The sequence below is a fragment of the Poecilia formosa genome, unplaced genomic scaffold (genome assembly GCF_000485575.1).
Source record: "Poecilia formosa unplaced genomic scaffold, Poecilia_formosa-5.1.2 Scaffold92, whole genome shotgun sequence".
In the NCBI taxonomy this organism is placed as follows: Eukaryota; Metazoa; Chordata; class Actinopteri; order Cyprinodontiformes; family Poeciliidae; genus Poecilia; species Poecilia formosa.
Genome location: NW_006800031.1, coordinates 336087 through 353103, shown reverse-complemented (window position 1 = coordinate 353103; position 17017 = coordinate 336087). Strand labels below are relative to the sequence as shown.

At 38.3% G+C, this 17017-nt stretch overlaps 2 protein-coding genes across 2 annotated transcripts in view; both read left to right on the top strand.

Moving 5' to 3' along the window:
* notch1b (notch receptor 1b) overlaps positions 1-5099 on the top strand; it is a 49979-nt gene extending 44880 nt beyond the window's left edge. Inside the window, exons 31-34 of the mRNA XM_007557803.2 lie at positions 989-1287; positions 1992-2139; positions 2722-2819; positions 3657-5099. Coding sequence (XP_007557865.1) covers positions 989-1287; positions 1992-2139; positions 2722-2819; positions 3657-4949 — 1838 coding nt within the window. The 3' untranslated portion in view covers positions 4950-5099. The remainder of the gene's footprint in view (positions 1-988; positions 1288-1991; positions 2140-2721; positions 2820-3656) is intronic.
* A 2858-nt stretch (positions 5100-7957) lies between these two features.
* ubac1 (UBA domain containing 1) lies at positions 7958-16768 on the top strand. Its single transcript, XM_007557802.2, has 10 exons — positions 7958-8475; positions 12052-12172; positions 12278-12351; positions 12428-12535; positions 12623-12725; positions 13431-13539; positions 14256-14523; positions 14740-14826; positions 15781-15919; positions 16203-16768. Exons 1-10 carry the CDS (start codon positions 8338-8340, stop codon positions 16316-16318), a joined length of 1263 nt encoding a protein of 420 aa, XP_007557864.1. The 5' UTR covers positions 7958-8337; the 3' UTR covers positions 16319-16768.
* The last annotated feature ends 249 nt before the right edge of the window (positions 16769-17017 follow it).

Sequence of the window (17017 nt, the reverse complement as noted above, 5' to 3'; positions counted from 1 at the left end):
AGGAAAAACTTATCAAAACTAGTTAAATAACATCCTCACTACATATTATTGTTTGGTTATCTTGTAAGATCCAGACATTAAATGTGTGAATTGTCTTTCCCTGAGTAACAAAAGAATGACATGTTTTCTAAATCCTGTGAAACTGTCAAAATTTTGACTGATTTCATGGGTTCACAAGGTAAAAACTGAGCAGAAATTTCTGAGCAGATTTTCAGTGTGTGTGTGTGGGTGTGTGTGTGCGTTCATGTGGGTGTGTGTGTGTAATTGTGCGTGAAAGAGCTGCTGAAGCCCCGCCATGTCCTCAGGGTAAAGGATCTTCTTCAAAGCAGCCAGTTGGAAGCCGAGCGCCTCGGGGAAAACACTGATTCCTGATCAGATTAATCATTTGACCAGTAATGGGACTCAGTTTTTATCTGTATTCAACATTATAATAACCAACAAGACCATCAAATGCAAAAAAAAAAAAAGAAACCTACCAGAATCCCTGAAGGAAACTTCAAAAAAAAAAAGAAAAATCAAAGAAGTTCATTTAACAACTTGAGAGCTCACTTTTTCTCTCCGTCATGGATCGATGCACTCGAATCGACCAAATCTGTGAGATCTTTGGCTCGCTTTTCTTTTGAAGAGGAGAAAACCTTTCCAAGTCATCTGCCTGAGCTGCCTCTCTCGGTTAGATATTAATGCTTGGTTTTATTGGAGGAGTCTGGCTTCAGCAAACCCCCGATGCTCTGCTTTCCTTCTGAGGCTCCTCCTGTGCTGGCGCCTGCATCAGAATCCGCTCTTGAAAGAAAAAGCAATGATGATTCAACACAGGCATAAGTGTCAAATCCACATTCGATTTGTTTGTTGCTTTGTTTTGATCTGCTCAGGGCTTTGAAGTGGAGCACTTCTGTCTTTCTCCTGCACTCACTTGGCCCCTTTCAGAGTTGTGCTGACCGTGCAAATACAGGTTCAGCTTTTCATGCCTTTCTGCTTCCTCTCTCCTCAGATGGGTTCACCCCACTGATGATTGCATCCTGCAGTGGAGGAGGACTAGAAACGGGCAACAGCGAGGAAGAGGAGGACGCCTCTGCCAACGTCATCAACGACTTCATCTACCAGGGCGCTAACCTGCACAACCAGACCGACCGTACCGGCGAGACGGCTCTTCACTTGGCGGCTCGGTACGCCCGCTCTGACGCTGCCAAACGGCTGCTGGAGGCCAGCGCCGACGCCAACATCCAGGACAACATGGGCCGGACGCCGCTGCACGCCGCCGTGGCTGCTGATGCCCAGGGAGTCTTTCAGGTAGGCTGTTTGTCTCCATCAAGAGAGATTTAAGAGAGAAAATAATTCAGATTGTGTCATTGTTTTAAACACTGCAAAAACACAAAATCTTCCTGTTGTTATTAGTGAAATAATCTGCCAATGGAATAAGAACTTTTTAATCAATTTTAAGGAATTATTGGCTTAAATCAAGCTCCTGTAATTTGCTGAAAAGTTACTTCTGACTTACTTTTTTCTTCCTTGAAGTGTAATAAAATATTTGCACTGGAAAATAGACCAACATTAGATTTTGTGTTTTTGCACAAAAGTTATAATAGGAACTAAGGATGTTGGAAATTACTTAAAGGAGATATATCATTCAAAATTCACATGTTGTACATTTTTGTATTTCCATTTGGATGTAAACTGCTTCTAAAAACAACCCAAGTAATTAAAAAAACTACCCAGCCACTTTTTGACAGTAAGATAATATGTCTGGAAAATGAGCCATTTCAAAAACCCTCCAGATATAATGTCATAAACCAGCAGGAAATGCGCCTAGCAACCCCATTGGAGTGCCAGCCTGTCACCTAGCAACCCAAGATGAGCTCCAGCATGTTTGGTCAACTGGCTTTACTGCTGTATGCTATACAATGGCTGCTGGAAAATAATGAACATGTTTTGTATAGGTCATTGAGCCATCCTAACCTGTTGAAGGAAGCATAATCTGCTTTGTGTCTGCTTAGATTCTGATCAGGAACCGGGCCACAGATCTGGACGCCCGCATGCATGATGGCACCACACCCCTGATCTTGGCTGCCAGGCTGGCAGTGGAGGGCATGGTGGAGGAGCTCATCAACTGTCATGCAGATGTGAATGCCATCGACGACTTTGGTAAAAAAAAAATCAATAAATCAATAACTATATGTATTGTGATAGATAGCTGATCAAAATGTAAATGTCTGATTGAAAATTCAGTATTCTATATAAAGAATATTTGCTGAACTCTGATCCAGAACCGCACAGCATTCTGGGAGATGTAGGCAGAGGGAAGACTTTAGCCGCTCAACCTCTCACATTGGTAGAACCAAGTGACTGACTCATTCTTTGGTTGCCTAGCAACTCACTCGTCCTTTGGTTACCTAGCAACAGCCTATTGAGCAACTGGTGCAGCAGCAGTTTAATATTTCACCACTGTGCCTCATCACTGTTTAATAAAAAAAACAACGCCGTTGAGTGAAAACTGTGGATATAACTGGAAAAGTCACCTCTCCAGTTTGGCAGTATTTCAGATTGAAAAAAACTAATCAATAATTATCAATATCGGCTGATATGAAATGCTTATATTGTGATAGGTTTTTCAGCCATACTGTCCAGCTCTGGTACCAGAGTAAAGGATTTTATCTGGAAAGGTCAGAGTGTTTAGATCCGTTTGCTCTCAACGGTTGAATAACTCTTGTTTTTTTTTCTTTTCAGGTAAATCAGCTCTGCACTGGGCCGCAGCAGTAAATAATGTAGAGGCTGCTATTGTTCTACTCAAGAATGGAGCCAACAAGGACATGCAGAACAACAAGGTTAAAAAATATTTAAACTCCTTCTCTTGATGTTTGCTATTGACCCTTTGCAGCTACGTCACCATATCACTCGAGGCGCCATGAGGGATGTAGGAGGTGAAAGACAGATTGAACAGAGCGACTGAGATTTACCCAAGATGTTTTTTCTTGTTCGAGTCGAGTTAATCTGTGAACGTAACACACCTGGTTGGGGCTCATAGACGGTGGTATTTACAAAAGTTGGAAATATCTAGCTTAGAAACCGACCCGTACCTCCTCCCTCCTGACCTTTTGATGAAATTACCGACTTTGCCTGAATTCAAACCGCATGATTTATATCACTATATCACTGTGTTTCCCCTTAAACCGGACCAGGATTAAAAATGTACTAAAGTCTAGATGCTTACCAGTCTTTTCTGTACATGCTAGGCTATATGATGGTGGGGTAATTTCTCCGTGGTTACTAATGATTCAACGCTTACCTTCTCCATAAAGCAATATCATACTTACTTGTAAAGTATATGAACATTTGTTTCTTACCTTGAAAAAAAAATGTTAGCTGCAAATCCATGTAAATCCATTCTGGCTGACAGCCATTATGATTGACAGCTAGTATATTTCCTCATTAAACGTTTTACAATAAAATGACAAGTTTGGTTTGCATCCTTGTCTGTTTGTGTAGCTGAACGCACATTTTTAAAGAGAAATCAGCTAAATAGAAGCAATATTAGGGACCGTACAGGTTTTTTTGATGACCGTCATGGCATAGTGGGCCATGTTCTTGCTAAAGGCTGAATAGAAAAGTGTTCTTTCAGCGGCTACTGTCTCATTTAAGACTCTGTCTCCTTCATGCTTCAGGAGGAAACTCCTCTGTTCCTGGCTGCCAGAGAAGGAAGCTATGAAACTGCCAAGGTCTTATTGGATCACTTTGGGAACAGAGAAATAACAGACCACATGGACCGGCTCCCCAGGGACATCGCGCAGGAGCGGATGCACCACGATATCGTGAGGCTGCTGGACGAGTACAACCTGGTACGAAGCCCCCCCATGCACGGCGGCTCCCTGAGCAGCGCCCTGTCCTCCCCGCTCTGCTCACCCAGCGGGTTTCTAGGCGGCATGAAGCAGCCGCAGCCTCAAAGTCAAGGCCAAGGGAAGAAAACCCGCAAGCCCAGTCACAAGGGGATTGGCTGCAAAGACGGCAAAGACATGAAGGTGAAGAAGAAGAACTCTCAGGACGGGAAGTCCGGGACGCTCCTGGACAGCTCGGCTGTCCTGTCGCCTGTAGATTCACTGGAGTCTCCTCACGGTTACGTTTCTGATGTGGCGTCGCCGCCGATGATGACCTCCCCGTTCCAGCAGTCGCCGTCCGTGTCTCTGAACCACCTGCAGGGCATGGCGGACCCCCACCTGGCTGTGAACCACATGGTGATGCCCAACAAGCAGGAGCTGGCCCGGATGCAGTTCGACCCGCTGCCTCCCCGCCTCACCCACCTGCCGGTGTCCGGCCCGGTCGCACAGGGCGCCATGGGCGGCCAGTGCGACTGGCTGGCCAGGATGCACAGCGGCATGGGCCAGGCGGGGCAGTTCAACCCGCTGAGAGCGCCACCCGGAGGCCAAAGCGGCCTGCACCAGGGGATGATCGCAGCGCCGCTCCACAACGGCCACCCCAACTCCAGCCTGTCGCAGATGATGACTTACCAGGGCCTGCAGAACACCCGACTGGGCCCGCAGACCCACATGATGCAGCAGATGCAGAACCTGCAGCAGCTGCATCAGCAACACCAGAACTCTAACCCAACCAGCAGTCAGAACTTCATCAGCGGGGACCTCAGTTCCCCCGAGCTCCAGCAGGGGGCGGCCAACTCCAGCATGCCCATACACACCATCCTCCCTCAGGAGAGCCAGATCATGCCCAGCACCCAGTTTCTAACTCCTCCCTCCCAGCATAGCTACTCCAGCCCGATGGACAACACCCCCAACCATCAGGTCCAGGTGCCGGACCACCCGTTCCTGACCCCGTCCCCCGGATCCCCCGACCAGTGGTCCAGCTCGTCCCCCCACTCCAACATGTCCGACTGGTCAGAGGGCATTTCCAGCCCACCGACGAGCATGCAGTCCCAGATCGGCCACATATCAGAACAGTTCAAGTAGGAAGCTGAGAGTCTCTGCACCCCACAGGATGAGCTGCTGTATATAATTTTTATTTTGTATAAAAAAAATAAAAAAAAGCACTCAAAAAGGAAATCAAGCAAAGCTGTAATCGAGATGTAGGACTTTTATAAATTTTTCTACTAACAGCAACATATGTGCTTCATTTACTGTTATTTGTTTTTTTTTTATTTATTAAGGTTGTATTTATGCTTGTTTGACTGCAAAAACACAGAAACTCTTACCAAGTATTTTTGGTTTAGATTTTAGTTACAATATCTTATTACACTTGAAATAAGACAAAACTAACTTTCAAATAACTTTTCAACAAAAATGAACTTATTTTAAGTTAATATTTTGTATTATTGCTGAAAAATGACTAGTTCCCCTGCCATATTATTTAACTTGTAATATGGAAAAAATGTCTAATAATCGGCCAGTGGAACTAGTCATTTTTCTTAAATATTGTTTATTGTTTAGGATCTGAATTAACTAAGCAGCTACTCTTCCTGAGATCCATCATATACATTAATTTAAAAAAAAAAACTGTATATTTTAAGGTAGAAATGTTCTCTTTATTTCTGTAAAATTACTTCTAGGTTAGTTTTTTTCTCCTTTCAAATGTACTTAGATATTTGCACTAGAATTAAATTAAAAATAGCTGGTAATATTTTGTGTTTTCGCAGTGTTCCTGTCGTTCTGGGTCATACGCAGGACAGAGAAAGTCCTTTAGAGACACTTCTTTCTTTTATAGTTTGTTTTCTGCAGCATACACACTGGGTATTTATTTCCCTAAACATTCTTAGTCTTTGTCCTTTTTCTTCTGTTTATATTTTGTATAATCATGTTTATAATAAAAATTGTGATTAAGCTAGAGCACATTTTAAGTTTCAGTGTTATTTCAGTTTGAAAGTGTGAAGAGATTCCTGTGAAGGCATCCAAAACATCCAGTAAATCGTAGTGACGTTCTCTAGAGTTTTGTACATTTTGTTAAATCGACGAGGCAGCGATACGCTGTTCCTTTAAAATTTGCATTATTATGTTTTCTTGTGGTGGGGAGGTGACATGTTGTACGGCCATCTTGGAGATTGGCGGTTAACTGACGCAGGCCTGAGTTGTTGTGAGTCCTGTGGTTTTTGGAGAACTGGCCTGTTGGCCACGATGTTTGTTGTTGTCCAGAGGGAACTGGAAAATGTATTTCCTTCTCCCTCCGATTAGTTTGAGCCTATGGCTGTGTTCTTTCTTCTGTAAATATGCTTTGCATTTCCCTCATAAGCAAGATTTTGTTTAAGAAATCTTAAGTCTTCAGCATGCATCGAATTGATCCTGCACTGTTCAAAACTCTCTAAAATGTAAAACAGATCAGATTATATATTTTCTATTTTTCTGGCCCAAAGGCACAAATCAATTTGAAGTATACACAAATGAATGAAATATATTGTTAGGTATTGTTTTCACAAAAATGAAGAAAAAATACATAAACATTGAGGTTTTATAAATTTATATTTATTTACTGTTCTGTGACACAAAACCTCACTGAGATAACCTTTTATGTACGTGCGGAAATGTTTTTTTAAGCACTGCCAACTAAGTTCTCAGTTGTATCCACTTAAATATTATGTGAGATGCATTCTGTTTTGATTTTTGAAATATTATTAGGAAAAAGGAATATGTTAGGTTGTGGTAGCATTTTTATATTTGTTTGCTTCCTTTGTAAAGTTATCATGCGCATTAAATGTATTTCTGCTGTTTATTTTCATTCTGTATAAAGGTTACCTGCTATAATAAAGGACACGTTGGTGTCTTAATCTCATGAGAACGGCTCTTTTGTTCACTAAACGCTATATTATCGAATATTTGAGATTAATTTTGTCTTTAAGTAACAGCAAAATAATTTAAACATCTTTTAGCCTGTCTCCATCTAGTGGTGTAGTTGAGTAACGTTCCTATTTATGCATCACAACAGGCTAAAACGCTGTAGTACTCTGAAGTTTATGCCAGCTACAATTAACTAATCAAAGGAAAGATTTAGCAATGTTGCAACCCATCTTTATTCACGAATATTGTGTAAGGTTAAGATCCTAAAGAGAACTAACTTTAGTGCTATTTGCTACATTTTTAAAGTTTTATTTTGCTCTAAATACATGGCAGATAACAAGCCTGCTTTTTTAAATATTATTTTATTTTGTTCATTTCTTAGAGACAGACACGACAGATCAAGACAATCTAATATCTGCATCAACAGTCAGAAATTTGCTAGAAAAATCAAGGAAATTTTCAGATTAATTTAAGAAATTCTTGAGAAAAAACTTGCATATTTCTGAGTTTTGAAAGTAGAAAATGTTTGACTTTTAATTATTCCAAAAGATTTTCGACCTCTGAAACTCTGAAATTTTCATCTTTTTTTCTAGAAAATTACTGAGATTAATCTAAAATTTGCAGAGTTTTTAGTGGAAATTTACACCTATATGGCCATTTTCTGCATTGCAGCACAAGTTTCATATAAAACGTGTATATTCTGGAAAATATGAGGGGGTTTTTAAAGCAGATTTTTGACTTTTGGAACTCAAAAAATCCCAAGTTTTTTTTTTCCAGAATAGGTCTGAAATTATTCTAAATATCTTGGAATTTTTCTGTCACATTTTTGACTATTCAAACTCTGAATTTTCCAGTTTTTACCTAGAAAATCTTTTAAATTTATCTAAAAATTTTCATTTCTCACTTTCCTGTCTAAAATTTAAAATAAAGAGCCAATAAAACCTGGGGGAAAAGAAGAAAAAACCCCCAACATATTTTCGGAGATTCTATCATTTTTTTCAAGCTCAGAAATTTTCTTGTCTTTTCTAGATTTTTGGGGAGTAAAAATTCACTTTTTTCAATCTACAATGGCCCTATTACGACGTCGTATTTTGCAATACATAACATCTTAATAACTAAAATGTTTGCGTAGTGAACTAGTTTGGCCCGTTTTTCTGCTCCGTTGACATGGGACAAGCGAAACCAACTCCAATTCCCAGAATGCCCCGCCGCGAGTACAGTTGCAGTTCACAGTTCACAACATTACAGTAAAAATAGGATATTCGCTGCCAGCCGCTTATGTGCTAAACGGCAAAAACCGGCAACTTGGCGACCGGAGAACGCGTCACTCGGTTCCCACCACACCGACAACCGGGCCAGAACCCCGAAAAATGGGTCTGAGCTGAGCGGTGCACCCTTCCTTTCTTTCCTGTGTTGTCGTCGGATTTACAAGCGACGGCTGGCTGGCTGGGTGCTAACGCTAGCACGCTAGCTCTCCGAGAAGAGCAGACACGGCAACAACGGCTGTCCGCCTGCCACCGTCCCCGGGCTGGTTCTCTCCGCCGCCGCCTCGGCCGCAGCAGCAGCAGCAGCTATGTTCGTGCAGGAGGAGAAGATATTCGCCGGCAAAGTGTTGAAAATACACATCTGCACGATGGACGGCACGGAGTGGCTAGAGGAGGTCACGGAAGACACCACTGTTGAAAAACTGAAGGAGAGGTGCTTGAAACATGTAGGTTTTTTTAAAAGTAGGGGTGTTTGTGTCTTCTTCGACATTTTTTTGTCCTGTCACTCCTCTGCCTGAGGTGTTATATACCTGCCATTGCCTCTCTTTAAACTGTCAGTGTCAGTGTCACTGGCTTTGTATTTATAGTAACTGGGTAGACTCTGCTATTTATAATTTAGCAGGTTGGCTGCCCCTCTTCAGCTAACTAACACTGTGGCCCTTTTTTCTGTCCCCAGTCAGAGAGGCATGCTGCTTCTTAGCCTTTCTATTATTATACAGCTCACCCCCTCTCTCCTTTTTTGGCCTTTTAACGTGAAACCTCATTAATATAATGGTCAACTTAAACACTTCTGTCTTAACTTTACTACAGTTGTTTATGTGTCGTTTTCTTGTCTTGTAGTTGCTAAAATTATATTATTTATGCTATAACCAAACTTCATTCATTCATTTACTGAAACTACTCAAAAGCAGTCAATTATTTCTAGTCTTACTCTGTTTTCTTGTTTTTGTGAATCATATGAGTCAAATTATGATTTGTGTAGCTATATATGTTTTTTACATTAGATTGAGCAAAACTGCCAGTTTTACTGTTTTAAACAATACAATTAAAACAAAAAATTTGAATTATTATTTAGTTGATTTTTATCAAAACAAATAGGCAGCAATTATTTGTTTAATCACAATATTTTGTGGTACTATTATGATCGCAATAAAAGTGATAAGAAATATTTATTATTTTTTTAAAGTAACTGTGTGGTTTTGCTTGTAATCACAGATAATTCTTTTGAAATATTTACTTAAAGAAGCATAATTTTTATTTCTGACCTGCACAAATATTTTCAAATTTATTGATATTTATTGATACTTTTATTGAACAAACTGTGGAGAAGCTAGTAACACTATAATCCCAACAACACAGTTTTGAACATGATTAGTTGAAATTTATCATAACAGCGATAAATCAAAATTCTTTCACGATAATAAATTTATCACAATAAATGATGAACAATATATTAAATGCCCACCCGAATTAATACTGCTGCTAAATAAAATAATAAAAAAATATTTATAAGCATTGTAATAATCTGCACAATATGGTAAAAAAGTATTTATTCTGATTTTGTGTTTTTTCACACTTGAATCAATGCTTCAGATCATCGAATATCCGACAAAGCAGTTTTTAAAGGATTATTTAATTAATTGAGGGAAAATGTATCCACACCAACCTTGCCTTAACTAATTAGAAATTTGAATAAATAGTTTTAAAATGATTATTTTACTTCTCAATGTTTGAATTTCACCTCGCTCTTTGAAAATTGTAGATTAGCTTAGGCTACATGGTGTGAGGTGGTGTAATCTTATGAACTTATTACGAAACATTTTCTTTGAGGATTTTCTGTTAGTTTAATTAAATTAGATTTAATTGAACAAGTTTATTTTTTTCCTAAGGGGAAGTTGAAAGTCACAGTGAAGCAGCATAAACGTAATGCCGTCACTATAAACGCAACAGTTAACATGCATTGAAGTCCCATCATAAAAGTCATGGTTCCAACAATTACAGCAAAGCAACCCCAGATCACCACACTACCACCACCATACTCGGCTTTTGCATTATGTTTTATTTTTTAATGAGAAGCTACGTGTAATAAAACACACATCTTCCAAAAAAGTTCAGTTATGTCTCATCAAGTTGTTTAATATTTTTCGAAAAGGTAGATGCGTTTTGGCAGAAGTCAGACGGACCTTTATTCTGTTTTTGGTCTGCAGTGTTTTCCTCTGATGCATTACGCCCAGTCCTTCTTTTTTTGTTGAGTCATGAACACTGACCTTAACTGAGGCAGTTAGGAAAACATAATTTTGCGATTATATTTGTTTAATATTGCAAAGGCATCATTCTGTTTAATTTAAGTCAAGGATAGTGCATTAAACAATGTTACAACTGATGGTTTGTACATTAGTTTTCTAGCCCAGACTTTATAAAAGGCATCAAAACTAAAATGAAAGATTCCTGTCACAATTTCTGTGACTAATAATGAGGAAAAACATCAAAATTCATATTAGAGAAAACAAATTCTGCACAATAAAGTCGGTATATACATATGTGAACACGATATTTGTTTCTGTTTTAGCTGTTGTTTCACCTAGAAATTGACTGTAATTAACCCACACCTCCCTCACTCTTCCTCTCTCTTTGACATCATCATGATGCTCCCATCACTCTCTCTGTAAGCTTAACATACCGCTAATGGTCACTGAAGTCTATATTAAGTGAGGGCATTACTGAAAGTTTTCTCAAATGGCAGGATACATTATTGGTTTGATGAGTCTAGATACATTGAACTTACTATATAATAATAGCACAACCAATATTGTATCCAAGCAATCCTTTGAAATTATGCACTGATATTGCAGTTTAGATATTGTGCTATGTTCTTTTTACTTCTTGGATGAGTTGCTGATGCTCTCTGTATTTCAGGGGTGTCTAAAAATGTGGCCCAGGGGCCATTTATGGCTCTTGAACTGATTTTGTGCGGCCCACCAGCTGCAATTTAAGAGTGATGCAAATTTGGCCCATTCAGTACAGGTGTTTGATGCAGATGGAGACTTTTTATAAGGGTTAAATTATTACAAACATAATTTTCTTACAATAAAAAATGTTAAGTACAACACAAAATACTAGTTTTTTTATAACCAGGCTTTATTCTCCTTAGACAGTCGTTAACGGCTTAATGAAAAAGCATTGTTGTGATGACATGCTGAAGGTGGAGAGTTGGAAAGAGTAGGATCTTCTTAAAGAGACGGAGGCAGTAAAATGCAAAGTCAGATTTTTTTAAAGTTATGTTTGATATATGCACATTTTTTTTAATAACTGAAGATAACGTAGTTACTTTTTTATACTATAAAATGGCACTCTGTGCCAGGAAAATGCATACTACTGTTCATTTAGCTTAGTAGTTTGGACAGGAATGCTCTAAACTTTTTATATTTGAAATCAGTACTTCATGTGCAGTTTCATGGGTGTAGTTTAATGTTTTTCAGTAAAATAAAACTGGAACATTGAAGGTTACTTTTAAAAAACATTTAGTGTTTTTTAAAAGTAATCAGAATCAGAAGGTCAGGGTTTTTAAAGATCAGTGTGGGGTTGCTGTGGTGGTGCAGGGGCAAAGCACCACCCACATATTGAGGCCTTATTGCTCATGGTGGTGGTCGCAGGTTCAATTCCTGGCCTGGTGACATTTGCTGCATGTCTTCCCCCTCTCTCATTACCCTGTTTCCTGTTGAACTACTTTCAAATAAAGGCCACAAAAACCAACAAAACCTTAAAAAAAAGGGTCTTGTAGCGAGTTTGCCTGATTTGCAGCTTCTATATTTAAATCCTTACCACTGTAAAAAAAAAATCTAATAAATCTTGCATAAACACATTAATATATTTTAAGCACTGAAATTGATCAAAAGATCTGTAAAATGGAGTCTGAAGAAGCATGAAGTTTTAAATCTATATGAGTTATCTCCATATTTAGTAGCTGCAATCCCAGATTTGTCTTTTGTCTAACATATAATTTTTTTCTCTATTTTTTGCAGCATGTTCATGGAACTCTAGAAGACCCCAAAACACTTACCCATCATAAACTTATACACGCTGCTACAGAAAGAGTCCTCACCGACACCAAAACTATCGCTGATGAAAACCTTAAAGACAAAGGTATGCATTGCTCGTGTGGCATGTTTTTAAATTCGAGCAAACATGTCTTTATTATTTTAAAATATATTTAAAATATATGGGTTTGTGTGTCATTTATGTTGGCAGATGTTTTGCTGCTCATAAAGAAAAGACCGCCGCCAACCCCTCCCAAGATGGCAGATGTTAGTTCAGATGAAAAGGTAAGCTTGATCATGTTTCTGTGGGAAATAACCCGAACGTTTTCATGTTACATATTTTTTTTGCTGTTTGTTACAGAAGAAACAAGATACCAAAGCTCCAGATAAAGATACTATCCTGAAGGCTACTGCCAGCCTGTCCACACGGCACACTGAGCGCACTGTTACGCAGCACAACATCAGAGATGTAAGACGAGCTAGCTTCCCTGCAGTTATACTAAAAACAATGGATGTCTGTGAACATGTTTGTGTTTTGGTGTTTGTGTTGTTCCAGTTTCAAACGGAGCTTAGAAAAATCCTGGTTTCTCTTATTGAAGTTGCACAGAAGCTTCTTGCCTTGAACCCCGATGCTGTTGAACTCTTCAAAAAGGCCAACGGTAAGCAGGAATATCTAGTTATGATGAGGATGCACCGATCCACTTTTTTCACTTCCGATACCAATACAGATATCTGAGGTTTAGAATCAGCTAATACCGATCTGATACAGAAAAACAGTGCTGAATGGACTAAAACCTTATACTTTAAACACTCAATTACAAATTTATTTGATAACTCTGCACCAGTACAGCATGCTTAAAGACAACGTCAAAAAAATACAACAATCAAAAACAATAAATAAAATGGGAGTAAAAACTGGATTATAAAGTCTCTGTAAACAAAATTGCTCTTTACTAAATATTAATGATCAGAATGGAAATGATCAAGCTCATTTTAATTTATCTTGTGATTAATTGATTAATTTCTTATTTCGACAGGCTTAGATTTTAGTTTATGTTTCTGTCATAAAATGGGCACATTTTGAGAAATCCTTACAGAAGAAAACTAAACACTCACACATTGACCATATTGATGTACGGAAGAGGATTACAGCCACTGAAAATTAAAATGATTATGTTGACTTTTCTGCCTTTGATTGAAAACGTCCCAAAGGCTCCAGTCGGCTTCTTTAATAACAAGTGACTATAAACTGTAGTTTTTCTTCATCTTTTCTAAACTGTGTGTGTGCTGTTGCTTCAGAAGTCTTTATTTTTGTGTTCTGAGATATTCTGCCTTTCTGTAATTGTTTGTTTTTTGTATCAAAGCGATGTTAGATGAAGATGAGGAGGATCATGTGGATGAAACGGCCCTCCAGCAGCTCACTGAGATGGGTTTCCCTGAGAGCAGAGCCATCAAAGCACTTAGACTCTGCCAGTAAGGCTGATGTGTAATTGGTCTTTATCTATTCATTTGTTAAACGGGCAGTGTTTTGTAAAACCAAGGTTTTTTTTTTGTTATACATCATGATGTTATAATGTTATTCCTTCATCAACAATAAGTGTTACTTTGATTCTTTGATGTATGTTTGAGAAATCCTTTAATCTCCTTGGCAACCATACAGATGTGCAAAACGACTGATTGGACCTAACTCCACCTTTGAGGTGCAGCTCCACACCAAGCATCTGAACTTTGGCCTCACAGATCTTGACTCCCCCACTAAGCTCCTTCAGACTAGCCAGCGTTGATTGGCAAACACCTGGTAGAACCGCGGATCAGCTGAGCTCAATATGCAACCTACTTCTCAGTGAAGCGCTGCTAAAAACGTTGTTAAAGGGTTAATAGAGGAGCGACGTTGTGATGATTTCCTGAAGTTCCAGAAAGGAGCTTTTAAAAAGACAGAGGGCCAATTTCAAAGTGTTAAATTACAAAGTCAAATTTCTTTTAACTCATATTTGATTTATTACAGCATTTTTCTAACAACTGAAGGCAATATAGTTACTTGATTCTGCTATAAAATAGCGCTTTGTGCCTGGAAAAAGTCATAATACTGCCCCTTTAAATAAAGTTTGGGTTCAGAACAGCATTATTTTTCAGCACGCACCCTGTATTTATTTATTTACTTATTTACTTTTTCTTTTATTTCCCTGCAGCATGTCGGTGACCCAGGCCATGGAGTGGCTGATCGAACACATAGATGACCCCACTGTGGATGCACCACTACCGGGACAGGACTCCTCCGGGGCATCAGGGGCCGCAGCAGCGACGATAACGGGCCCCTCGGCTTCAGCCTCCGCTTCAGCTAACATTCTTTCCAACCTCTCAAGGCAATCGAGCTCCGACGAGAGCAGCCGGCAGGACGAACTCACAGAGATCTTCAAGAGAATACGCAGGAAAAGGGAGTTCAGGCCAGACTCCAGGGTCAGTGCTTTTATGTAACATTTACATTTAAAAATATAAGCTTGTGGCTTTTCTTTTCTTTTCTTTTCTTTTCTTTTCTTTTCTTTTCTTTTCTTTTCTTTTCTTTTCTTTTCTTTTCTTTTCTTTCCTTTTCTTTCCTTTTCTTTTCTTTAAGGCTCTGTTAATGTTTCTAAAAATTGTTTGTCCAATAATTACACCAAGTCTTTGATTCTCCAGGCTGTGATTGCATTGATGGAGATGGGCTTTGATGAAAAGGAGGTGATTGATGCTCTCAGAGTGAATAATAACCAACAAGATGCAGCGGTAGGTGATTAAACCGTGGTGTTATCTCAATCAGTATCTGCTGTTTCGCTGGAGTACCAACAATGTTATTATGCAAAGTTCCCATACGAGACGAAACCTGTGCTGTTATTTTTTGTTCATATTTACATGATTATCCCTCAGTGAGAAACTAAAGAAGACAAAAAAATCAACAAATGAGAACCACACTGTTCATGAAGCTTCTCATTCCTCTCTTTATTTGAATAAGTTGCTAGTTTTATAGCTAGAGCTTTACAGTTGTTTTTAATGAAAAACAAAACATTTAAAGTTAACTGTTTCAAATGAAGTTAAACCAACAATTATTTATTCTCCTTTTCATAGGCACAGTAATTTTAAATTTGCTTCTAATAGGAAATGACATCTGCATGAAACACTGTAAAAGCAGTTTCATTTTTATGCACCTTCTCATAATCGGTGTGAAAATCCCTTATACTTACTGACCAGGTTTTTGGCTTGTTTCCACTGGTATTTGACAATTTATTTTTGTTAATGAGGATGGAAAGCCTCTTTGCCATCACCCTAATTTTTAGCTGACCCCACAGATTCTCTGTCAGATTGAATTTGGTGAACAGATAAAAGTAAGAAATAATTTCAAATCTAAATCTACCTTAAATAGAGTAATATTGGATTTAATTTTATTTCACAGATTACAAATTAAGACTGCAAAAAATAACATGTTTCCCTACTAGTTTAAAAAATGGTTTGCATTTTACAAGTGTGTGTGTGTGTGTGTGGTTTTATTTCAATATTTACTTTTTTTATGTCATAAAAATGGTTTTTATTACCTTTTAAATATTACATTACGATTGTTTTATACTCAAAATTAGTGATCAAACTTAGTGTTTGTGGAAACTTTATCGATTTATTAATTTTGGGGGGGTTATCTTGTAAAATGTAATTTTTACACATCTGTGTTTCTGTTTTTTCATTCTGCAGTGCGAGTGGCTGCTGGGAGACAGGAAACCATCTCCAGAAGATCTAGATAAAGGCATCGACACCAACAGCCCTCTGTTTCAAGCGATTCTGGAAAACCCTGTGGTCCAGTTGGGTCTAACGAATCCCAAGACTCTGCTAGGTATATTCCAGTGTGACATTGATGAAAATCCGTTTTTCAGAAGATCTTTGTCTTATGTTAAATTGTGTGTGACTATCTGAACCATTTAAGTGTGACCAAAATATAAAATATAAAGGGAATTTCTAGATGACAGTTAGATTTGAGGAAATGTACAGGAAGTTGCCCGCTAAGCACCAGCTCAGAATGTGGCATCTCAGTATTTGTCATAAACCATCATGACATTTTAAACTCTAGGGGAGTTCGATAACCATGTCATGTGTTTTTCTTGTTTGTTTTTGTGCAGCGTTTGAAGACATGCTGGAGAATCCTCTGAACAGCACCCAGTGGATGAACGACCCTGAGACCGGCCCGGTCATGCTCCAAATATCCAGAATCTTCCAGACCCTCAATCGCACATAGAGCCTCCTGATTACCCTTGTGTGATTGTGGCAGCTTGTTTGTATGTATGATCATACAAGGAAATGTGTGTATGGATGTGACACAAATAGAGTTTACTGGGGTTTTTTTTGTTTCTTTTTTTCTGCCTTGTAAAGAAAAAGCCAGAGGAGTTAAAAGTTTGAATTAAAATGTTACACTATTTATAACAATACAGTAAAACGCCTATACAAAACAAATGTTATTATTATTATTATTATTATTATTATTATTACAGTGGTAATATAAATTGAGATTTAACATGTTGTTTTTACATAATAACAATTTACAGATATGACAGACATGATTTATTTTATATCATTTCTCCATGTAAAGAAATTACATCAGGCATCAATTTAATGTTTACACTTTAAAGAACAGTTTTTGTATGATTTGCAATATTTAAATATAACAGTCTTCTCTGTTTCTTTAAAATGTTACATTTCATTATTAATGAATGTGTGGAGGAGTTCAGGTTGTTGTTGGAGTTGAGCGTTCACGAAGCTCTTTGAAAACGAGCTTTCAGACGCGGTTCTGCTCAGACGCTTACACACTCATCACTGGCATGAATGTCGGAATAATCTTGTGCTTTTCATAATTTTTCCTCAATAGTTTTAACATAAAAATGCAGTTATTAAAAAACTATTTGAATTATTTGTGGATTTTCTCTCGTCTAAAGAAGAT